At 43.2% G+C, this 25,538-nt stretch overlaps 1 protein-coding gene across 1 annotated transcript in view; it reads right to left on the bottom strand.

Moving 5' to 3' along the window:
* akap6 (A kinase (PRKA) anchor protein 6) overlaps positions 1-25,538 on the bottom strand; it is a 313,910-nt gene that overhangs the window by 168,605 nt on the left and 119,767 nt on the right. Inside the window, exons 5-7 of the mRNA XM_046367705.1 lie at positions 10,180-10,302; positions 4,807-4,897; positions 3,268-3,443 (exon numbers count right to left, since the gene is read on the bottom strand). Of these exons, the coding sequence (XP_046223661.1) occupies positions 3,268-3,443; positions 4,807-4,897; positions 10,180-10,302 (390 nt within the window). The remainder of the gene's footprint in view (positions 1-3,267; positions 3,444-4,806; positions 4,898-10,179; positions 10,303-25,538) is intronic.

Below are 25,538 nucleotides of genomic sequence, written 5' to 3'. Positions count from 1 at the left end.
CCCTACCACTGAGGAAGTACAGTTTTCAAAACTGTCTTGTCCCCAATGGTGGAACAAACTTCCTCACGTTCAACCTTCAGACACCTGAAACCCCACCTCTTTAAGGAATACTTAGGATAGGATAAAGTAATCTCAAAAATATTTAGATGCTTTGTAAAGTGGCTGTTCCACTGGATGTCATAAGGTGAATGCACCAATTTGTAAGTCGCTCTGGATAAGAGCGTCTGCTAAATGACTTAAATGTAAATGTAATGTAAACAATGCTTTCAAGAAATTATTATTTTGTCTGAAATTCTTTTTAATTTTGTCTGTGAACTTGAGTCATGTGTGGGGTCGTGGAGGAGAGATACTGCACATGCACAATACAGTTTTAGTCTTGTCTGAGTTCAATCAGTAGTACACAATCTCAATGTCTTATTGTGTGTGTGTATATATATGTGTGTGTGTGTGTGTGTGTGTGTGTGTCTTTGTGGGTTTTGTCATGTGTAAATGATTTTATAACTGCTGGGTCAAAAATAACCCCAAGACAATCTTTGTACCCTGGTGGTGTACAGAGTTCATGGAAATATGGACAAAGGCGATGTTTCACTTTTTCTAACGTTGGTGTCACTAGGAGGAGTCATAAAAATGTCAAGTCGAAAATTTTTATTTTAGGGGTTCTGCTTAAACATAGTGGAGGGTCATTTTTTACCTCTTAAGGATTCGCCCCTTTTTCAATTTTCGCCTAAAATTATATACCCAAATCTAACTGCCTTTGGCTCAGGCCCTGAAGCTAGGATATGCATATTCTTGGTACCATTTGAAAGGAAACACTTATTTTTATTTTTAAAAGGACACACTTTTTTAGAAGTTTGTGGAAATGTGAAAGGAATGTAGGAGAATATAACACTGATATTTTTTTGTACCATCATCTTTGAAATGCAAGAGAAAGGCCATAACGTATTATACCAGCCCAGGTGCAATTTAGATTTTGTCCCCTAGATGGAAGCAGTATATGTGCAAAGTTCTAGACTGATCCAATGAACCATGGTGTTACTGTTCAACATTTTGTATCAAGACTGCCCAAATGTGCTTAGTGACTCCTTGTGGGGGACCAGGTGCCTGCAGGCTGACTTCGGTCGTCAGTTGAACAGTGTTTCCTCCGACACATTGCTGCGGCTGGCTTCCAGGTAAAGTGAGAGGGTGTTAAGAAGTGCGGTTTGGCAGGTCATGTTTTGGAGGATGCATGACTCGACCTTCGCCTCCCGAGCCCGTTGGGGAGTTACAGCGATGAAACAGAATTGAAATTGGGAAGAAAAAGGGGTAATATACACACAAAAAATATAGAGCTATCAAATGGATGCAAAAGGCATTATTTTCGTGGAAAGACCCCATTATTTGCCAGGGGTGCGGCGCTGTTTTTGAGACTGAAGCGTCTCGGTCTGATCTTCCCCAACAATTGAATTAGAGGGGAATAAGACTAGGTTCCCTCAGGATTACCATTTGACCAGCATCTAGCCATGTTCAAAATGTTCAAAACTTTATGGTCCCATGGAAAATGCTTTATACACACCTTAATGGAGGCAACGTTTGTGTCTCGTGACATGTTGCATTGCTCTTCCATCTATAATTTCTACACACTGTAAATTAATGACCTCAAAGAGCACCTGTTGTTTTAGACACATACAACATTTATGGGACATTGGAAATAAATATTGTCATTGTTCTAAATCATAACAATTTGATATTGGTTTTAACAATGAATTCCCAACATATAAAGCTGTAAAGTATAAGCTGTAAAGTATAAAATATATGGGTGTTATTAGGTACACAATCTCACCGTTATAACAAGCTAACATCTCTGCAGCACACACACATTAAAATAACCTTGGACGAACCTCCTACATTGACAATGACTCGTCATAGCGCCTGATGGATGAACAACAAACACAACCTGGACCAGACCTGTGACTTATCATCCCATGGTTTGGATGACATCAACCCCGTCATCCATCCCTTAGACCAGAAGATGACACCTCTCATCTTTCCCCTGTCAACATCGTCCTATCAAATTTACCCAACCCCGTGCTCCCGCATCAGAGAGTCAGGACGGGTCTAAATACTCAGTGCTGAGAGGAGATTTGTAGCTCCTTCCCTGACCTTACCCCCACCACAACGGCCACCCTCTAATTAGGCAATGCATCTGATCTTCATTAACAGCTATGAGATAATGAATCACTGGCTCGTCTCTGTGTTAATTTGCTGCAACCAAGCAGCTAATGGATGTCAGAGCTGACTGATCACACTGATTGTGGTGATTTCTAATTGCAACAAAACAATTTAAAAGCAGCAGGATTATTTATGTTGTTGCCTACAATGTGAAAAGAGGGATGCGAGGAGAGGAAATGAAAAGGGATTGAGTTTCTAATTTGGTTCAGATGAAACAGAAGAGATTATGGTCAGAAGAAGGAAGGGCGAGGTGCGGCGCTGTGAAGATTGTGCCTCCACATTGCACGGCCCCCTGGGAAATCGAGCTGTGCTGATGCTCTGACACGGCTGCTCATATCCTTTTGATGCACAAACACAAATACTTTTGTCTCTCTGCCTGGGTCTCTCTGGGTAAGTGGAAAGGATGCCTCCATCCACTGAAGTCAGATCGGAATATAAATTACTAAATCACAATTGGCAATTAAACAATGAGCAATCGTAACCTAGAATGACAATGCTGGTAATTACACATTAAATGCAAAGAACAAAGTGGATTTCACACATTTCGAGCTACAAATATGTGTGAGTTTTGTCTATTGTTCCTGTGTGTTTGCTGCATTTTGACTTCTCAAATGATTCATGCAGCCACCACCATTGCTTTAGAGTTTATTTATGAAATATGTAATATTCACATCATGCACTACGTGTGTCCCCCTTCACCCCCAGTAATGTCTAACTGGGAAGCTTTACTTTAGCTGTTTCTTATGCTAATAGCACCAACCCCTTCCCATCTCCCCTTCTGTTTGTTTATTTTGCTGAGCGTGCACTGGATAGCCCCGGGCAAGAGGGAGAGGAAAGGAGACGGAGTGGACTTCAGTCAGTGACAGGAGGACAGGCACGCGGGTCGGCAGGAGGACAGGCACGCGGGTCGGCAGGAGGACAGGCACGCGGGTTGGCAGGAGGACAGGCACGCGGGTCGGCAGGAGGACAGGCACGCGGGTCGGCAGGAGGACAGGCACGGGCGTGCGGGTGGTGGGATATGGGAGATATAAGGAAATGTAGTCTGTGTGGACAGTTTACCTTTGGGCTGGCCAGTGGGCCCGTGGTCTCTGCCTCCCGAGAGGCCTCGGCCTCAGTGGCCAGAATGTGGGCTTTGATGGCGTCCAGAGTCCGCAGCATCCAGCTGTGCTGGCGGCGGATCTGCCTCTGGATTTGCTGCCACTGGTGTACGACCATCTGGAGCATGTCCCTCAGGCCTATAATGATAGAAAATAGAGAGAGAGAAAGAGTCTGAATTAGCCACTACCTTTGAACTTACTTTCATTCTGACCCACCCATCCTCCTATAATCCTTCATTCACTGATGTGCTGGTATTTATCATTTTATTATGCTAAACTCTTTTATCCTTTATCATTATTATATACCTGTACCATGTTTATTAGTCTTTTAAATGTGAGTGAAGTAATTGCTCTTTATTTGATATGATCACAAATTCTTCAGTGGTCCACTTTGCTCTCTCTAACCTGAACACAGATGCGTATGTGATCTGTCATACAGTATGCCAAATAATGTACAGTATATGAACACACCAGTATGTGTGCTGCATGTGATGAGTAGCTGGTTTAGAGTTAAATCCCTCCCACAACACACTGTGTCCATCTGCAGAACCATCAGTGTTCCTCCAGCCCTGTCTGTCTCTCTACCAGCAGGACACTGTCCCAGCAGCCATGATTCACACAAATCCTGTTTGAACAAAGTGATCAAATCAAGATGAATGAGCCAAGGCAGAATGTGACCCTGTAATCCACGCATGCACACACACTATCTATCTAGTGACTGGCTGCTCAACAATGTCACACACCGCTCATACCTATGGAATGATCATGAGTGATCTGCAGAGTTGCTAGGAAACCAGGTATTAGTGTCTGCAGTGCAGGAAGTAAGGGGATAGATTTGCTGGCTGGCTGGCTGACTGGCTGGCTGGCTGGAAGCTTTAGGTGAATAATCGGCCCAGCAGAGGGGAGAAAACGTCTGGAAGATGGCCTCTTTCTCAGGCCCTGCTGTTTCTAATTCCACCTATCTTCATAAATACAGCAACTTCCTCAATCGCTCCCTCTCTTTTTCTATCGCTCTTACTCCCTCATCATGACCCTGGCCGTGACCCCACTCTCCGGGGGTGTCTCGGGGAGTTGGAATTTGAAAATAAACCACATTTCCAATTCACACGTGTATTATACAAACTTGAACATTTGTTAAGTAGGACAAATCAAATATAAGCGGCCACAAAATTAATATTATATACAGCGCCTCCCTCCCTCGCTTTTTCTCCCTCCTACTGGCTCGCTTCAAATACACAGCGCTGCTCTCCCTCTCCTCTTTCCACCCCTCCTCTATCTTTTCTCGACCCAGTCACAAGCACCAATCACTCCCAGCCTGTCCGAACTCACATTCCATTGCAGATAGAATACCATTGTTAATGTATGTTGGAAAAAGCAGGTTCTTTCCCCCCTTCCCCTTGCTTGAGAAGCGGTTACTCTAAGATGTATACATTCTGAAGGTCAGTATGTTAATATAAACATTCATAATAAATGAGAGGGTTGCGAGCAGTGAGAGTCGTACTGTGGGAGAGGATGATTTCCAGCAGCTGCCTGCCTTCCTCCACTACACAGTCTTTCAGGGAGCAGTGACTGTCCACGTTCAACTTGAAGCTCTGCAACAGACACAAAACATTAACACAGTCTTTCAGGGAGCAGTGACTGTCCACGTTCAACTTGAAGCTCTGCAACACAGACACAAAACATTAACACAGTCTTTCAGGGAGCAGTGACTGTCCACGTTCAACTTGAAGCTCTGCAACACAGACACAAAACATTAACACAGTCTTTCAGGGAGCAGTGACTGTCCACGTTCAACTTGAAGCTCTGCAACACAGACACAAAACATTAACACAGTCTTTCAGGGAGCAGTGACTGTCCACGTTCAACTTGAAGCTCTGCAACACAGACACAAAACATTAACACAGTCTTTCAGGGAGCAGTGACCTTCCTTCTTTCCTTCATATTGGTTCTGTCACAGTGGTCAGGTATTCTGCCACTGTGTACTCTCTGTTTAGGGCCAAATAGCATTCTAGTTTGCTCTATTTTTTGTTGATTCTTTCCAATGTGTCAAGTAATGATATTTTCTTATGATTTGGTTGAGTCTCTCTCTCTCTGAACATCACACCAAAAAAAAGTCCCAGTCCCCACATCATACAAACATCTGACACAACCTCCAAGCACCCTTCATAATCCCTCAAGCTGTGCTACACTCTACTTATTACATCACATCCCTCTCCACTTCCCTCTACAGTATCTTTACCATCTACCCGGAAATATTGGGACAGAAAATATCTGTATCTGTAAAAAACTATCCAACATACAGAAATCCAACATACAGAAATCCAACATACAGAAATCCAACATACAGAAATCCAACATAGGCTACTGAGTTGTTTTATTTAAAGGGATGATTCACATTCAGAGAGAGAATATATATATATATATATATATATACTGTATATACAGTACCAGTCAAAAGTTTGGACACACCTACTACGCATTCCAGGGTTTTTTCTTTATTTTGACTATTTTCTACATTGTAGAATAGTGAAGACGTAAAAACTATGAAATAACACGTGGAATCATGTAGTAACCAACCAAAAAAAAAGTATTAAACAAATCAAAAAATATTTTATGTTTGAGATTCTTCAAAGTATCTCTCAACCAGCTTCATTAGGTAATCATCTGGAATTACTTTCAATTAACAGGTGTGCCTTGTTAAGAGTTAAGTTGTGGAATTTCTTCTTAATTCGTTTGAGCCAATCAGTTTTGTGACAAGGTAGGGGTGGTATACAGCATATAGCCCTATTTGGTAAAATACCAAGTCCATACTATGGCAAGAACAGCTCAAATAAGTAAAAAGAAACGACAGGCAATCATTACTTTAAAACATGAACGTCAGTCAATATGGGAAATTTCAAGAACTTTGAAAGTTTCTTCAAGTGCAGTCACAAAAACCATCAAGCGCTACGATGAAACTGGCTCTCGTGAGGACTGCCACAGGAAAGGAAGACCCAGAGTTACCTCTGCTGCAGAGGATAAGTTCATTAGAGTTAACAGCACCTCAGAATGCTGCCCAAATAAATGTTCAAGTAACAGACACATCTCAACAACTGTTCAGAGGAGACTGCGTAAATTAGGCCTTCATGGTCGAATTGCTGCAAAGAAACCACTACTAAAGGACACCAATAAGAAGAAGAGACTAGCTTGGGCCAAGAAACAAGCAATGGACATTATACCGGTGGAAATATGTCCTTAAGCACGCAGGCAAGACAACACAGGAGAGGCTTTGGAATATGTCTCTGAATGTCCTTGAGTGGCCCAGCCAGAGCCCAGACTTGAATCCGATCTCTGGAGAGACCTGAAAATAGCTGTGCAGCAACGCTCCCCATCCAACCTGACAGAGCTTGGGAGGATCTGCAGAGAAGAATGGGAGAACTACCCAAATACAGGTGTGACAAGCTTGTAACGTCATACCCAAGAAGACGTGAGGCTGTAATCGTAGCCAAAGGTGCGTCAACAAAGTGCTGAGTAAAGGATATAATACTTATGTAAATGTTATATATATATATTTTTTTTTAAACATTTCTGAAAACCTGTCTTGGCTTTGCCATTATGGGGTATGGGGTATTGTGTGTAGATTGATGAAGAAAAAGTCAAGGGATCTGAATACTTTCCCGAATGCACTGTATATATAAAAGAGAGTGAGAATGGGGACCTGGAGGAGGGGGATGGGATATGCTGTTGAAGATGTTATGAGTGGTTGGGGGGTGGAGGGTGAATAAAGAGGGGGGGGGGGGCTGAGGAATCCCAGGGGAGTGATGCAGTGAAGTGCTTGGAGTCATCTTCATCTTAGATTGTCATCTCCTTAGATCTTGGGCCAGCCTGTTGCTGGCGATTAGGACCCGGTCTGATCTGACCAGCGTGCTGAAGGTGTGCCGTGACAACACAGCATTGGCTAAATGCTTCTGACGGCCTGTCGCCGAGAGCAAGTAGAGGAGTACTGAACGAGGCACGGCTCTACTTCACTGGGCAGAATGGATGAAGGGGAATGGGACACCTAGCTCACTAAGTAACTAGAAGATGCCCTCGGTGACCCACTCTAACGCTGATCCAGGAACAGCCAAAATTGAGTTGTTCACACTCATAGCATGGCTCCGTCTAAAATGGTACCCTATTCCTTATATAGTTTGCCCTATCCCCTATATAGTGCACTACTTTTGAAAGTAAGCCTATCCCAAACCATTCAGAGTTAATGGCTAAACTTAACCTTAAACACTTTGAAATGTGGCATTTGAGAAATGCTGAATTAGGTCAATCTGATTTTAGTTTTTTTGCACCTTACTTGTGGAATAATCTCCAAAACTCTTTAAAATTGGAGTTGGTGTTTGTTTTATAGGATTGTGTTTAGCTTTTTGTGTATTGATGTGTAAAGTGTATATTGATGTTTGATATAGGGCTCATCTGTAAAAGAGACCTTGGTCTCAGCACGACTCCCGGTCAAAATAAAGGCTATTATTAAAAAAAAATTGGGACGCAAACTGCAAGGCTCTGAGTGGATTAAGCTGGGGGCAGGAGGGTTGTCACCAATTTGACACCTCTAGATGTACAACAGCAGGGATAGGAGAGTATGTGAGAGTAGATTAATTCACGGATTGTTTTTTTGGGGAGCCGGAAAATAATTATAATAGTTTGTATACTTCAAACTGACCACAACTAAGCTCAAAAATAGATTGTATTTGAAAATAACTAGAATTTCATACCTTCATTACATTAATACACGATGACATTTCTTTTTTTCCGTGGGAATACTTGGGAACAGATTTCCTCAATTACATTTATTTTATGCTTAACTGATTTGAGTCTTTTTAAAAACATTGCTAAAATGGCCAAAAGAAATCCCTCGCGGGCCGACCACTGTGCTACAGTATGCAGTTCCTGGATTTGGAGCCCCTCGCTCCTCTCAGGCTCAGGTGAGAGGACTGTCATCCCCACATCACATCACACATACAGACAGACAGGGCAGGGACGTCATCTCACTGAAACAGGGGGAAGGACAGAGGGAGAGAGGGAAGAACCAACCCACGGGGAGGGGGTTCACACACAAACACAAGACATTAAAGAGGTTAGAGGTGAGCTGGGAGGTAGGAAGGCTAAGGTAGGAAAAGTATTGGCTCACTCAAGCCAGAGGGGGAGATACGTGGCTACTGTCATAATAATAACAGTCTAAAAAGTGACCTGCAAGGCATTTTTATCTCCAATTCTATTTGATCAGATTCTTTTTTGTGTTGGCATTACCATATTTCTGAGTAGCGTATCATATAACTAAATGGGATGACATTGAGATCTGACATTGAAATATCAATTTCAAAGCAGCCAGCTGCAATTGTATTTAATTGAATCAGTAGGGCCTTTGTAATAATGATTATCCAATAGCACTTTTTTACAAAAGTGGTGCTTGAGAGAAAGGGAGAAAGAGAGAGAGAGAAGGGGCTGTATCTAACTTCCTGTGTATTCTGTCTGTGTATTAAGGGGTTTGACACCCACTGGCGAGTGCCCCCCCACCCACCCCACTCTCTCTCTAACTATGGGCCTCTTGTCCTGACTGTTCATTTGCCACCATTGCAGAGTGGTGTCGTTAATGTGATTTAAAGAGCTGGATCGGCCATCAAGCTCAATCAATAGCCGTTTCATTTCACGCCATCTCTCAATGCCTTCTAAAGAGGCGCCTGCTTGGCCCGGGTACACAGACATCTCGTTACTGCTCTCACAGGTGCACCGGAAAGAGGCGCCTGCTCGGCCCGGGCTCACAGACATCTCGCGCCTGCACCGGAAAGAGGCGCCTCGGCCCGGGCTCACAGACATCTCGTTACCGCTCTCACAGGGGCACCGGAAAGAGGCGCCTGCTCGGCCCGGGCTCACAGACATCTCGTTACAAGGGCACCGCTCCTCACAGGGGGGGCACCGGAGAGGCGCCTGCTCGGCCCGGGTAGACATCTCGCGCCTGCTGCTCGGCCCGGGCTCACAGACATCTCCTTACCGCTCTCACAGGGGCACCGGAAAGAGGCGCCTGCTCGGCCCGGGCTCACAGACATCTCGTTACCGCTCTCACAGGGGCACCGGAAAGAGGCGCCTGCTCGGCCCGGGCTCACAGACATCTCGTTACCGCTCTCACAGGGGCACCGGAAAGAGGCGCCTGCTCGGCCCGGGCTCACAGACATCTCGTTACCGCTCTCACAGGGGCACCGCTCAAGACCCAAGACCAAACATCGAATTGGGAGCAGCTCCCCTCCACTCCCCTCCCCTGGAGCAGGGGGTGACTGAGGAAAACAAGTGTGCCTAGCAGGGCCCATCTCAATCAATACTAACATGTGAAGCCCTTCACAATAAAACATTACTACATCTTCCTTCCATCAATATGACAAACTTGGCTGCCTGTTCCACAACAAACCTCTGATACTGATAGAGATATACAGTATATATACACAGAGAGTTTTGTACAAGATTAGGGATAAAATACAAATGCATGTGTACTGGGTGTTAGTGTTGTTGGCATGAAGAACAGAGTATACACATGTTTATATACGTATATAATTATGCAGAGATGCACTCAGCAGGGAGCTATGCAGAGGCATATTGGCTGGTCTCTGGATGTATGCAAAGTGTGTGTACATGTGTGTGTGTGTGTGTGTGTCTGTCTGTCTGCGCATGTGTGTATGTGTTTGTGTGCACATGCACATATGTTTGCTGTTGAGAGTGTGAGGACTTGTCAGGAAGCAGCACGTCTCTTTGTTTGTATTCATATGCAGTTATGAACTGTGCACGTTGTTGCATGTGAGCGCATGAGAGGGGGAGAGAGACAGTGTGTGTGACAGTGTGTGTGTGTGTGTGTCACCAGGTGTGTCTCCAGGTAGAGCTTGAGGCTGTCCATTTCAGCTTTGGGTGGCGTCCAGTTCTCTGTGGTCTCCAGGGCTTCCTTCAGCCAGCAGATAAACTCATCTAGTTTCTTCACAAAGCCCTGAGAGAGAAAGAGCAAGAGCAAGAGCAAGAGCAAGAGCAAGAGCAAGAGCAAGAGCAAGAGCAAGAGAAAAAGAGTCAACCTACAGCAGCAAATCTGGTGTTATTCTTGTTATTGTTATGTAATATTTCATCCCTTGAGTTAAAACAACCAACTTTAGGGTGAATTGAGGCTATACACAGTACACACATCAGTTTATACACACAAACAATGGGTTGATGGGGAAGATTTCCCATTAGTAACATTGCCCTTGATCAGCTAGAGGTGCTTAGTCAAAGAGGGGATGAGTGGAGAGGCTCGCTGTGTGGTGTGTGACTACTGCCATCCGCTGGTGAAGAAAGGCATTGACTTCATTAATTACTACCTCAGCTCTGTACATACAGTGTTCACCCCCTGGTGTACAGTGTATGGATGCAGTAAAGCTTCACTCATTGTTCGGTGTTGGGTAATTCATGGCCCCAGAATTCAACATGATTATATTTCTCTCATTCTCCATGGCAGGCCTCCTGCTCATTATGTGACAGGGATGAAAATCCAAAATATTGATTTAAATGACCTCTTTTCAGATGTGGATAGAGCCCCAGTATGTATGTTTGCAGGGTCTGAGGCAGGGTCTGAGGCAGGGTCTGAGGCAGGGTCTGAGGCAGGGTCTGAGGCAGGGTCTGAGGCAGGGTCTGAGGCAGGGTCTTGGATTAAAGGCAGAGCTGGCAGGCTGGCACACAGGGTGTAGTATCAGAACCATCCTATTACCAGGGCCTGGATGGCGATACTAGTATAGTGGGCATAGCCAGGCCCTTGCTCAGTCACTAACAAATACTCTCCCTCCTGCTCAATCTTCCTCTTTACCCCTCTCCCTTTTCCACCATAAAAAATATATTGCATTAATCTCTTGACTGTGTGCAGTAGGCTAGTCGTAAGCGGGCCATATTAGCCAGTGAGATATGCACATTACAGACACTGAGACGAGAACACAATTCCCCAGGACAGGGACATTATGTGCGTTTCCTTTTCATCCTCCCTCTCCACCAGTAAAGCTTTCAACCAAGATGAATACACAGCCCCTGGTGACAACAACCAAGATGAATACACAGCCCCTGGTGACAACAACCAAGATGAATACACAGACCCTGGTCACAACAACCAAGATGAATACACAGCCCCTGGTGACAACAACCAAGATGAATACACAGCCCCTGGTGACAACAACCAAGATGAATACACAGACCCTGGTCACAACAGCATTAACTACAGGGCTTAGCTTGTCACAGAATGGGTTTATGGGCAATGTAATGCGCCAGGCAGGCAGGAGGAACAGCGTATGAATAACATGAATGAGCAACATCCCTTCTCTTCCCATCCATCCCCTCTAAACTGCTCTCAGGGAAAAAGAGAGAAAGACAGGTGGAGAGTAGAAAACGGAAGGCTGAAAAAGACAGCGGTATAGAGGGATGGAGAGTGAGAGAAAGAGAGAGGATAGAGGGATGGAGAGTGAGAGAAAGAGAGAGCGATAGAGGGATGGAGAGTGAGAGAAAGAGAGAGGGATAGAGGGATGGAGAGTGAGAGAAAGAGAGAGGGATAGAGGGATGGAGAGTGAGAGAAAGAGAGAGGGATAGAGGGATGGAGAGTGAGAGAAAGAGAGAGGGATAGAGGGATGGAGAGTGAGAGAGAGAGAGGGATGGAGAGTGAGAGAGAGAGAGGGATGGAGAGTGAGAGAGAGAGAGGGATAAAGGGATGGAGAGTGAGAGAAAGAGAGAGGGATAGAGGGATGGAGAGTGAGAGAAAGAGAGAGGGATAGAGGGATGGAGAGTGAGAGAAAGAGAGAGGGATAGAGGGATGGAGAGTGAGAGAAAGAGAGAGGGATAGAGGGATGGAGAGTGAAAGAAAGAGAGAGGGATGGAGAGTGAGAGAAAGAGAGAGGGATATAGGGATGGAGAGTGAGAGAAAGAGAGAGGGATAGAGGGATGGAGAGTGAGAGAAAGGCATATTTGAAGGAATGGAAAGCGAAAGAGCAAGAAAGAGTGAGAGAGAGGGATAGAGGGAAGGAAGGCTCTGCTCGTCCATGGCGTCACACTTGACTAGGCCCCTGAGAAACCCCCAGTAGAACCTTCAGCTGCCAGCTAGCTGTCTGTTGCCATGAGGATGAAGTCATCTCCAGAGGCCCGCATGCTAATGTATTCAATCACCTCCGTGTGTGACACATATCATCTCAGGTGGCGCGCCTGGCTGCCTCTCTCTCAGCCCCATAGCCTCACAGCCTGGCTGCCTCTCTCTCAGCCGCATAGCCTCACAGCCTGGCTGCCTCTCTCTCAGCCCCATAGCCTCACAGCCTGGCTGCCTCTCTCTCAGCCCCATAGCCTCACAGCCTGGCTGCCTCTCTCTCTCAGCCCCATAGCCTCACAGCCTGGCTGCCTCTCTCTCAGCCCCATAGCCTCACAGCCTGGCTGCCTCTCTCTCAGCCCCATAGCCTCACAGCCTGGCTGCCTCTCTCTCAGCCCCATAGCCTGGCTGCCTCTCTCTCAGCCCCATAGCCTCACAGCCTGGCTGCCTCTCTCTCAGCCCCATAGCCTCACAGCCTAGCTGACTCTCTCATAGCCTCAGCCTCTCTCTCAGCCCCATAGCCTCACAGCCTGGCTGCCTCTCTCTCAGCCCCATAGCCTCACAGCCTAGCTGACTCTCTCATAGCCTCAGCCTCTCTCTCAGTCCCAGCTTCAGCCCCAGCCTCTCTGTTAGACATAGTCCAAGGACAGCAAAGGAGAGAATGTGCTAATCCTCTGATTGTATGGAACCCATTGAGATGTCTGATTGGTAAATACATTTAATCCTATGTAATCGCCAAAGTGGCAACCTAAGCATCTAACAATCAGTAACAAACACTGGAAAGATACATGGCTGGTAGTACATTACAGAACTATAACAGCAAGCATTTGATTTCAATGAATTGTTTTCAATGCATGAAATGTATGCACTGCATAAGCAAACAAAATGCTGTTCTATTTTATATGTAGGCACTGTAGACCAGACAAATATGAATTCTCTCACAGTCATCATTCTCCATTCCTGCCAGGAGGTGGCATTAAAATCACACTGTGCTATTCAGGCTTTACCAACAGGAGAGAATCCACTGTGTGGCTCACTGACAGACCGTGGAGATAGTCAAAAGACTGAGTCTGCCTCCCAAAATGGCACCATATTCCATATTTAGTGCACTACTTTTGACCAGAACCCATAATGCTCTGGTCAAATATAGTGCACCATATCAGGAATATTGTGTCATTTGGGACAAACAGAGTATTCATGGCATAATAGCTACAGTGTAAAACTACAGATAATATTCGATCATATATAGTGGAGAATGTTGATGCTAAAGGATTATACAATACTAGTTATGTCTAGGTAGTATTTATAGGCTGGCTCATAGTAACTCTACTAGCATTGATATTGTCCTGGAGACTGTGGAACAAGTGTCAGACAGACATCCCTGTGATGGCATGGCAGGATACCATGGAGTCATTCAGGACCGAGGCTCATCAGGGCTGAGGTTCTGTCACGATCGTAGTATGGAGGGTACCAAAGCGCAGCAAGGTGTGAATACATTCTTCTTTATTGAATGAAGAACATGAACCAAAAACGACCGTGACCGCTATATAAACACTGTGCTAACATAGACAATAACCCACAAAATACCCAAAGAAGATGGCTGCCTAAATATGGTTCCCAATCAGAGACAACGATAAACACCTGCCTCTAATTGAGAACCAATCTAGGCAACCATAGACCTACAAAAACACCTAGATGGAAAACAACCCCATACATCTACAAAACCCCTAGACAGTGAAAACCTAGATGAGACAAAACACACATACCACCCTCGTCACACCCTGACCTAACCAAAATATATAAAGAAAACAAAGAATACTCAGGTCAGGGCGTGACAGGTTCACTGACTATGGAGAATATAACATCACTACTTACTGTATGTGTTAAAGAATGGAGTGAATGTGTCTCTCTCTCTCTAAATAATACATTAGCACCCAGATCCTTCATAGATTTGATTACATGCTCTTCATTATTTACCTAAATGGTCTAATTGCATTACATGTGGATGAGAAACATGAACATGAGAGGGATGCAGGAGAAGGTTGCAGTGCATTGGTCAGTAGTTGAGGTTATTGTATGTGAGAGTAGAGAGAAGACCAGGGAGCGATGTGTTTCACTAAGCTTTTAATGTGCTAGCTGGCACTGGTTTTCACTTTTTAATATCTCTGAATGTACTCTGTAGCTCTCCTGCGTTCTCTTTCTACAATAAGAATTGGATCAGAGCATACAGGTATGCAGCATGCTGAATGATCCTCAAAAGCAGGTTAGGCCATCTATGATGTATAGGTATTCAAAACGTGTCACAACCTTAATCCTCAGTCTGGCATGCTATGTGACATTGGAGGAAACCCATCCTTGTGTGCTAATGCCGTATTACCATATGCAAGACGACAACAATTCATCTGTTCATAAATCACTTAATCAATACTGTAGCTGTCAGCATACAGCTGACCTTTGAAGATGTGTTGACATGCAAATGCATATTGACACCATTATGAACCAGAATGAATTAGCAACACTGTCTAGTGTTGGGAATACATTAACTTGAGTCAATCGAGTGCTGGTAAAATGACCGTATAACCACGTAACAGACGGTTATGGATGAATAACGCCATGAAAATTTTAAAAACCATCACAATTGTTAAGAAGATATAGTGAGTTCACCACCCCTTTCGCCCTCAGAACTGCCTCAATTGGTTGGGGCATGGACTCTAGTTGTGTCAAGTTGCCTGAATGTCCTTTGGGTGGTGGACCATTCTTGATATACACGGGAAACTGCTGTGTGAAAAACACGGCAGCGTTGCAGTTCTTGACAACACGGTGCACCTGTAACCTACTAGCATATCCTGTTCAAAGGCACTTAAATCTTTAGTCTTGCAAATTCACCCTCTGAATGGCACACATACACAATCCATGTCTCAATTGTCTCAAGGATTAAAAATCCTTCTTTAACCCGTTTCCTCGCCTTCTTCAACACTGATTGAAGTGGATATAACAGGTGACATCAATAAGGGATCAAAGCTTCACCTGGTCAGTCTTTCATGGAAAGAGCAGTTGTTCATAATGTTTTGTACACTCAGACCCCTTCCACATTTTGTTACGTTGCAGACTTATTCTAAAATGGATTAAATTAAATATTTTCCTCATCAATCTACACACAATACCCCATAATGACAAAGCAAAAACTTTTTTTGTACATAGTGGTTAGAGCATTGGACTTGTAACCAAAAGGCCGTGGGATGGCCGTGGGATGTTCAAAGTTACAGATATTTTTTTTATAACTGAACCCTGATCTGTACTTCTCAACAACTTTGTCCCTGACCTGTTTGTAGAGCTCCTTGGTCTTCATGGTGCCACTTGCTTAGTGGTGTTGCAGTCTCTTGGTCTTTCAGAACAGGTGTATATATACTGAGATCATGTGGCAGATCATGTGCCACTTAAACTGCACACAGGTGGACTTTATTTAACTAATTATGTGACTTCTGAAGGTAATTGGTTGCACCAGATCTTATTTAGGAGCTTCATAGCAAAGGGGGTGAATACATATGGGCGCACTACTTTTCAGTTTTACATTTTTTGAAACATTTTTGAAACAAATAAAAAAATATATTTCACTTCACAAATTGGACTATTTTGTGTACGTCCATTACATGAAATCCAAATAAAAATAAATGTAAATTACAGGTTGTAATGCAACAAAATAGGAAAAACACCAAGGGGGATGAATACTTTTGCAAGGCACTGCAACTATGCAAATAAATGAAGAACAAATTCTTATTTACAAAGACAACCTACCCCAGCCAAACCCGGAAGATGTGGGCCAATTGTGCGCCGGATGTGATTCAGCCTGGATTCGAACCAGGGACTGTAGTGATGCCACTTGCACTGAGATGCAGAGCCTAAGAGCGCTGGGCCACTTGGGAGCCCCCGTATCTGGGGAAGGGTAACAAAAAATGTCCGCAGCATTGAAGGTCCCCAAGAGCACAATGGTCTCCATCATTCTTAAATGGAAGAATTTTGGAACCATCAAGACTCAAACTGAACAATAGGGGGAGAAGGGTCTTGGTCAGGGAGGTGACCAAGAACCCGATGGTCACTGAAAGAGCTCCAGAGTTCCTCTTTGGAGATGGGAGAACCCTTGCAGAAGGACAACCATCTCTGCAGCACTCCACCAATCAGGCTTTTATGGTAGAATGGCCAAACGAAAGCCACTCCTCAGTAAAAGGCACACAGCAGCCCACTTGGAGTTTTCCAAAAAGCAAGATTCTCTGGTCAGATGAAAGCAAGATTGAACTGTTTGGCCTGAATGCCAAGTGTCACATCTGGTTGAAACCAGGCACCGCTCATCACCTGACCAATATCATTCCCTACGGTGAAGCATGGTGGTAACAGCAGCATGCTGTGGGGAATTTCTTCAGCAGCAGAGACTGGGAGACTAGTGAGGATCGAAGGAAACATGAATGGATCAAAGTACAGAGAGATTCTTGATGAAAAGTTCTGAGAGCTCTGGATCAGGTTAAGACAGGGTTGGAGGCTCACCTTCCAACAGGACAACTAAGCCCACAGCCAAGACAACGCAGGAGAGGCTTTGGGACAAGTCTCTGAATGTCCTTAAGTGGCCCAGCCAGAGACTTGAACCGGATCGAATCTCTGGATAGACTTGAAAATAGTTGTGCAGCAACGCTCCCCATCCAACCTGATAGAGTTTGAGAGGATCTGCAGAGAAGAAAGGGGTGAACTCCCCAAATAGAGGTGTTCCAAACTTGTAGCGTCATAGCCAAGAAGTCTCGGGGCTGTATTCACTGCCAAAGATGCTTCAACAAAGTACTGAGGGAAAGGTCTGAATACTTATGTAAATGTGATATTTCAATATTTTTATACATTTGCACAAATTTCAAAAATTCAGTTTTTGCTTTGCAATTATGGGGTATTGTGTGTAGATTGATAAGGGAAAATGTTTTCATCCATTTTAGGACAAGGCTGTAATGCAACAAAATGTGGAAAAAGTGAAGGGGTCTGAATATTTTCTGAATGCAAATTATGGTGGGAAAAAATATTTTGTCACCTACAAACAAGCAAGATTTCAGTCTCTCACAGACCTGTAACTTCTTCTTTAAGAGGCTCCTCTGTCCTCCACTCGTTACCTGTATTAATGGCACCTGTTTGAACTTGTTATCAGTATAAAAGACACCTGTCCACAACCTCAAACAGTCACACTCCAAACTCCACTACGGCCAAGACCAAAGAGCTGTCAAAGGACACCAGAAACAAAATTGTAGACCTGCACCAGGCTGGGAAGACTGAATCTGCAATAGGTAAGCAGCTTGGTTTGAAGAAATCAACTGTGGGAGCAATTATTAGGAAATGGAAGACATACAAGACCACTGATAATCTCACTCGATCTGGGGCTCCACGCAAGATCTCACTCCGTGGGGTCAAAATGATCACAAGAACAGTGAGCAAAAATCCCAGAACCACACGGGGGGACCTAGTGAATGACCTGCAGAGAGCTGGGACCAAAGTAGCAAAGCCTACCATCAGTAACACACTACGCCGCCAGGGACTCAAATCCTGCAGTGCCAGACGTGTCCCCCTGCTTAAGTCAGTACATGTCCAGGCCCGTTTGAAGTTTGCTAGGGAGCATTTGGATGATCCAGAAGAAGATTGGGAGAATGTCATATGGTCAGATGAAACCAAAATAGAACTATTTGGTAAAAACTCAACTCTTTGTGTTTGGAGGGCAATGAATGCTGAGTTGCATCCAAAGAACACCATGCCTACTGTGAAGTATGGGGGTGAAAACATCATGCTTTGGGGCTGTTTTTCTGCAAAGGGACCAGGACAACTGATCTGTGTAAAGGAAAGAATGAATGGGGCCATGTATCATGAGATTTTGAGTGAAAACCTTCTTCCATCAGCAAGGGCATTGAAGATGAAACGTGGCTGGGTCTTTCAACATGACAATGATCCCAAACACAACGAAGCAATGAAGGAGTGGCTTCGTAAGAAGCATTACAAGGTCCTGGAGTGGCCTAGCCAGTCTCCAGATCTCAACCCCATAGAAAATCTTTGGAAGGAGTTGAAAGTCTGTGTTGCCCAGCAACTGCCCCAAAACATCACTGCTCTAGAGGAGATCTGCATGGAGGAATGGGACAAAATACCAGCAACAGTGTGTGAAAACCTTGTGAAGACTTACAGAAAACGTTTGACCTCTGTCATTGCCAACAAAGAGTATATAACAAGTATTGAGATAAACTTTTGTTATTGACAAAATACTTATTTTCCACAATCATTTGCAAATAAATTCATTAAAAATCCTACAATGTGATTTTCTTGATTTTATTTTCTCATTTTGTCTGTCATATTTGAAGTGTACCTATGATGAAAATTACAGGCCTCTCTCATCTTTTTAAGTGGGAGAACTTGCACAATCGGTGGCTGACTAAATACTTTTTTGCCCCACTGTATGTTAGAATGCTCTTCATTGACTACAGCTCAGGGTTCAACACCATAGTGCCCTCAAAGCTCAGTAAGATAAGGATCCTGGGACAAAACACCTCCCCCTGCAACTGGATCCTGGACTTCCTGACGGGCCGCCCCCCAGGTGGTAAGGGTAGGAAGCAACACATCCGCCACGCTGATCCTCAACAGGGGGGCCCCACAGGGGTACGTGCTCAGTCCCTGATTGTGGACTACAGGAAAAGGAGAGCCGAGCAGTCCCCCATTCTCATCAACAGGGCTGTAGTGGAGCAGGTTTAGAGCTTCAAATTCCTTGGTGTCCTCATCACCAACAAACTAACATGGTCCAACACCGTAAGACAGTCGTGAAGAAGGCACGACAAAACCTATTCTCCCTCAGGAGACTGAAAAGATTTGGCATGGGTCCGCAAAAGGTTTTACACCAGCACCATCGAGAGCATCCTGACGGATTGCATCACTGCTTGGTATGGCAACTGCTCGGCCTTTGACCGCAAGGCACTACAGAGGGTAGTGCGAACGGCCCAATACATCACCGGGGCCAAGCTTCCTGCCGTCCAGGACCTCTATACCTGGCGGTGTCAGAGGAAGGCCCTAAAAATAGCCAAAGACTCCAGCCACCCTAGTCATAGATTGTTCTCTCTGCTACAGCACAACAAGTGGTACCGGAGCGCCAAGTCTAGGTTCAAGAGGCTTCTAAACAGCTTCTACCCCCGAGCCATAAGACATCTCATCAAATGGCTACCCAGACTATTTCCATTGCCCTCCCCCCCTTCTATGCTGCTGCTACTCTCTGTTTTTATCTAAGCATAGTCACTTTAATAACCCTACATGTACATATTACCTTGATTACCTCGACTTACTGGTGCTCCCAAACATTGACTCTGTACCAGTACCCCCTGTATATAGCCTCGCTATTGTTATTTACTGCTGCTCTTTAATTATTTGTTATTCTTATCTCTTACTTTTTTTAGGTATTTTCTTAAAACTGCATTGTTAGTTAAGGGCTTGTAAATAAGCATTTCACTGTAAGGTTGTATTCGGCACATGTGACAAATAACATTTCATTTGATTTGAAACTGGCTCTCATGAGGACCGCCACAGGAAAGGAATACCCAGAGTTACCTCTGCTGCAGAGCATAAGTTCATTAAAGCTACCAGGCAAAATAAATGTTTCACAGAGTTCAAGTAGCAGACACATCACAACATCAACTGTTCAGAGGAGACTGTGTGAATCAGGCCTTCATGGTCCAATTGCTGCAAAGAAACAACTACTAAAGGACACTAAGATAATAATAAGAAGAGACTCGCTTTGGGCCAAGAAACACGAGACATTAGACCGGTGGAAATCTGTCCTTTGGTCTGATGAGTCCAACCGCCGTGTCTTTGTGAGACGCAGAGTAGGTGAACAGATGATCTCCAAGTGTGTGGTTCCCACCATGAAGCATGGAGGAGAAGGTGTGCTGGTCATTGTCAACACTTAACACACCTCCAGGCTGTGTAGGGGCTATTTGACCAAGAAGAAGATATGTGTTATTTCATAGTTTTGATGTCTTCACTCTTCACTATTATTCTACAATGTAGAAAAGAGCAAAAATAATGAAAAACCCTTGAATAAGTATGTGTGTCCAAACTTTGACCTGGTACAGTTTATGTGTATACTGTATGTGTATATGTGTGTATTTGTGTGTGTTTTTTTTGTGGAACGAACAGCTGACTGAAGATGAGATGGCCGGGCATTCAAGATTTTGAGTCTGTTTTGTCCGTAACATGGACTCTTAAAAACGTGATGAAACTTTGTTTCTCCTTGCTGAAACAAGCAAAATAGTATTTGGTTGACGAGGCAACACCTCGCACAATGCATCAGCAGCTGCACACATAGAGATAGAATAAAATTAAACAGGTTTGGAACCTCTAACTCTGGCAATTTGACTGGTAAACTCATGGTCAGTGTTATCCGGGATCCTTGGGACATCCCAACCCTAACCATAACCATAACCATTTTAAAATGTCAACTTCAATGGGATAGGGACGTCCCAAGGATTCCGGACAGCACAGACCTTAAACTCAAGGGTACACTCGCAATGGCTGCCTGCCTGGTATTGTGATGCAATAATAATGTAGAAAGTTCATTAAAAATGATTTGAACTGATGTGGCTCATGCAATGTAATGTATGTTTTTGAAATGTAAGTTGAGTTTTATCAACAAATCAAAGCACATATTTTAGCATGTATTTTACTTCCTTCTTTGCCCAATATGGGTACACTCGCAATGGCCTCCAGTCCACCAGGGATGAGAACAGTTATTCGAACACTCGAACGGACATTAATATTCAACTACTTGTGCGAGTATTACTTTTCACACCCCAAACATGTATAGGCCGATTTTAACACAGAAAAGGCTTTTCTACATATGTTTGTTTTGCAACTTGTGGACAAAATCTTTACAGCAGTTATCAACTATGACTACTGGCATCTTTTAGACTTATTCAAAGCGTTTGACACAGTTGATCATGAAATATTACTTTCTTAATCGTATTAATACTATTTTCATGATTATTCAAATAATTGGTTATATAGTTGTGTTTATGATAGAGAACAATGTGTTTATGCAAACGTCTAGGCATCTACCAGGGCCAAGATATCCTGTTGGGTGACACAGGGTTGGAGGATTGAACCATTGTTATTCCTAATCTAACCCTGCTGTCTTCTAGTACACCATACGAACTATAGAAATAGCCCTGCTGCTGTGTCTTCTACCATACGAACTATAGAAATAGCCCTGCTGCTGTGTCTTCTACCATACGAACTATATAAATAGCCCTGCTGCTGTGTCTTCTACCATACGAACTATAGAAATAGCCCTGCTGCTGTGTCTTCTACCATACGAACTATATAAATAGCCCTGCTGCTGTGTCTTCTACCATACTAAACTATATCAATGACCTTGCTACTGTGTCTTCTACCATACTAATCTATATCAATGACCTTGCTGCTGTGTCTTTTACCATACCATAGTAATCTATATCAATGACCTTGCTACTGTGTCTTCTACCATACTAATCTATATCAATGAATTTGCTGCTGTGTCTTCTACCGTACCATACTAATCTATATCAATGACCATACTGCTGTGTCTTCTACCATACCATACTAATGTATATCAATGACCTTGCTGCTCTGACTTCTACCATACCATACTAATCTATATCAATGACCTTGCTGATGTGTCTTCTATATCAATGACCTTGCTGCTATGTCTCCTACCATACTAATCTATATCAATGACCTTGCTGCTGTGTCTTCTACCATACTAATCTATATCAATGACCTTGCTGCTGTGTCTTCTACCATACTAATCTATATCAATGACCATACTGCTGTGTCTTCTAACATACTAATCTATATCAATGACCTTGCTGCTGTGTCTTCTACCATACTAATCTATATCAATGACCTTGCTGCTGTGTCTTCTACCATACTAATCTATATCAATGACCATACTGCTATGTCTTCTACCATACTAATCTATATCAATGACCTTGCTGCTGTGTCTTCTACCATACCATACTAACCTATATCAATGACCATACTGCTGTGTCTTCTACCATACCATACTAATCTATATCAATTACCTTGCTGCTGTGTCTTCTACCATACTATTCTATATCAATGACCTTGCTGCTGTGTCTTCTAACATACTAATCTATATCAATGACCTTGCTGCTGTGTCTTCTACCATACTAATCTATATCAATGACCTTGCTGCTGTGTCTTCTACCATACCATACTAATCTATATCAATGACCTTGCTGCTGTGTCTTCTACCATACCATACTAATCTATATCAATGACCATACTGCTGTGTCTTCTACCATACCATACTAATCTATATCAATGACCTTGCTACTGTGTCTTCTACCATACTAATCTATATCAATGACCTTGCTGCTGTGTCTTCTACCATACCATACTAATCTATATCAATGACCTTGCTGCTGTGTCTTCTACCATACCATACTAATCTATATCAATGACCTTGCTACTGTGTCTTCTACCATACTAATCTATATCAATGACCTTGGTGCTGTGTCTTCTACCATACCATACTAATCTATATCAATGACCTGCTGCTGTGTCTTCTACCTTACTAATCAATATCAATGACCTTGTTGCTGTGTCTTCTACCATACCATACTAATATATATCAATGACCTTGCTGCTGTGTCTTCTACCATACCATACTCATATATATCAATGACCTTGCTGCTGTGTCTTCTACCATACCATACTCATCTATATCAATGACCCTGCTGCTGTGTCTTCTACCATACTAATCTATATCAATGACCTTGCTGATGTGTCTTCTATATCAATGACCTTGCTGCTATGTCTTCTACCAGACTAATCTATATCAATGACCTTGCTGCTGTGTCTTCTACCGTACCATACTAATCTATATCAATGACCTTGCTGCTATGTCTTCTACCATACCATACTAATATATATCAATGACCTTGCTGCTGTGTCTTCTACCATACCATACTCATATATATCAATGACCTTGCTGCTGTGTCTTCTACCATACCATACTCATCTATATCAATGACCCTGCTGCTGTGTCTTCTACCATACTAATCTATATCAATGACCTTGCTACTGTGTCTTCTACCATACTAAACTATATCAATGACCATGCTGCTGTGTCTTCTACCATACCATTCTAATCTATATCAATGACCTTGCTACTGTGTCTTCTACCATACTAATCTATATCAATGACCTTGCTGCTGTGTCTTCTACCATACCATACTAATGTATATCAATGACCCTGCTGCTGTTTCCTCTACCATACCAATCTATATCAATGACCCTACTGCTGTGTCTTCTACCATACAATACTAATCTATATCAATGACCATACTGCTGTGTCTTCTACCATACCATACTAATCTTATCAATCACCTTGCTTCTATGTCTTCTACCATACCATACTAATCTATATCAATGACCTTGCTGCTATGTCTTCTACCATACCATACTAATCTATATCAATGACCTTGCTGCTATGTCTTCTACCATACCATACTAATCTATATCAATGACCATGCTGCTGTGTCTTCTACCATACCACACTAATCCTTATCAATGACCTTGCTGCTGTGTCTTCTACCATACCATACTAATCTATATCAATGACCTTGCTGCTATGTCTTCTACCGTACCATACTAATCTATATCAATGACCATGCTGCTGTGTCTTCTACCATACCACACTAATCCTTATCAATGACCTTGCTGCTGTGTCTTCTACCATACCATACTAATCTATATCAATGACCTTGCTGCTGTGTCTTCTACCATACCATACTAATCTATATCAATGACCTTGCTGCTGTGTCTTCTACCATACCATACTAATCTATATCAATGACCTTGCTACTGTGTCTTCTACCATACTAATCTATATCAATGACCTTGGTGCTGTGTCTTCTACCACACCATACTAATCTATATCAATGACCTGCTGCTGTGTCTTCTACCATACCATACTAATGTATATCAATGACCCTGCTGCTGTTTCCTCTACCATACCAATCTATATCAATAACCCTACTGCTGTGTCTTCTACCATACAATACTAATCTATATCAATGACCATACTGCTGTGTCTTCTACCATACCATACTAATCTATATCAATCACCTTGCTTCTATGTCTTCTACCATACCATACTAATCTATATCAATGACCTTGCTGCTATGTCTTCTACCATACCATACTAATCTATATCAATGACCTTGCTGCTATGTCTTCTACCATACCATACTAATCTATATCAATGACCTTGCTGCTATGTCTTCTACCATACCATACTAATCTATATCAATGACCTTGCTGCTATGTCTTCTACCATACCATACTCATATATATCAATGACCTTGCTGCTGTGTCTTCTACCATACCATACTCATCTATATCAATGACCCTGCTGCTGTGTCTTCTACCATACTAATCTATATCAATGACCTTGCTACTGTGTCTTCTACCATACTAAACTATATCAATGACCATGCTGCTGTGTCTTCTACCATACCATTCTAATCTATATCAATGACCTTGCTACTGTGTCTTCTACCATACTAATCTATATCAATGACCTTGCTGCTGTGTCTTCTACCATACCATACTAATGTATATCAATGACCCTGCTGCTGTTTCCTCTACTATACCAATCTATATCAATGACCCTACAGCTGTGTCTTCTACCATACAATACTAATCCATATCAATGACCATACTGCTGTGTCTTCTACCATACCATACTAATCTATATCAATCACCTTGCTTCTATGTCTTCTACCATACCATACTAATCTATATCAATGACCTTGCTGCTATGTCTTCTACCATACCATACTAATCTATATCAATGACCTTGCTGCTATGTCTTCTACCATACCATACTAATCTATATCAATGACCATGCTGCTGTGTCTTCTACCATACCACACTAATCCTTATCAATGACCTTGCTGCTGTGTCTTCTACCATACCATACTAATCTATATCAATGACCTTGCTGCTATGTCTTCTACCGTACCATACTAATCTATATCAATGACCTTGCTGCTGTGTCTTCTACCATACCATACTCATCT

This window comes from Oncorhynchus gorbuscha, linkage group LG10, assembly GCF_021184085.1.
Source record: "Oncorhynchus gorbuscha isolate QuinsamMale2020 ecotype Even-year linkage group LG10, OgorEven_v1.0, whole genome shotgun sequence".
Taxonomy (NCBI): domain Eukaryota; kingdom Metazoa; phylum Chordata; class Actinopteri; order Salmoniformes; family Salmonidae; genus Oncorhynchus; species Oncorhynchus gorbuscha.
The sequence above is the reverse complement of the archived record's forward strand: the minus strand, read 5'-3'. Positions and strand labels throughout refer to the sequence as shown.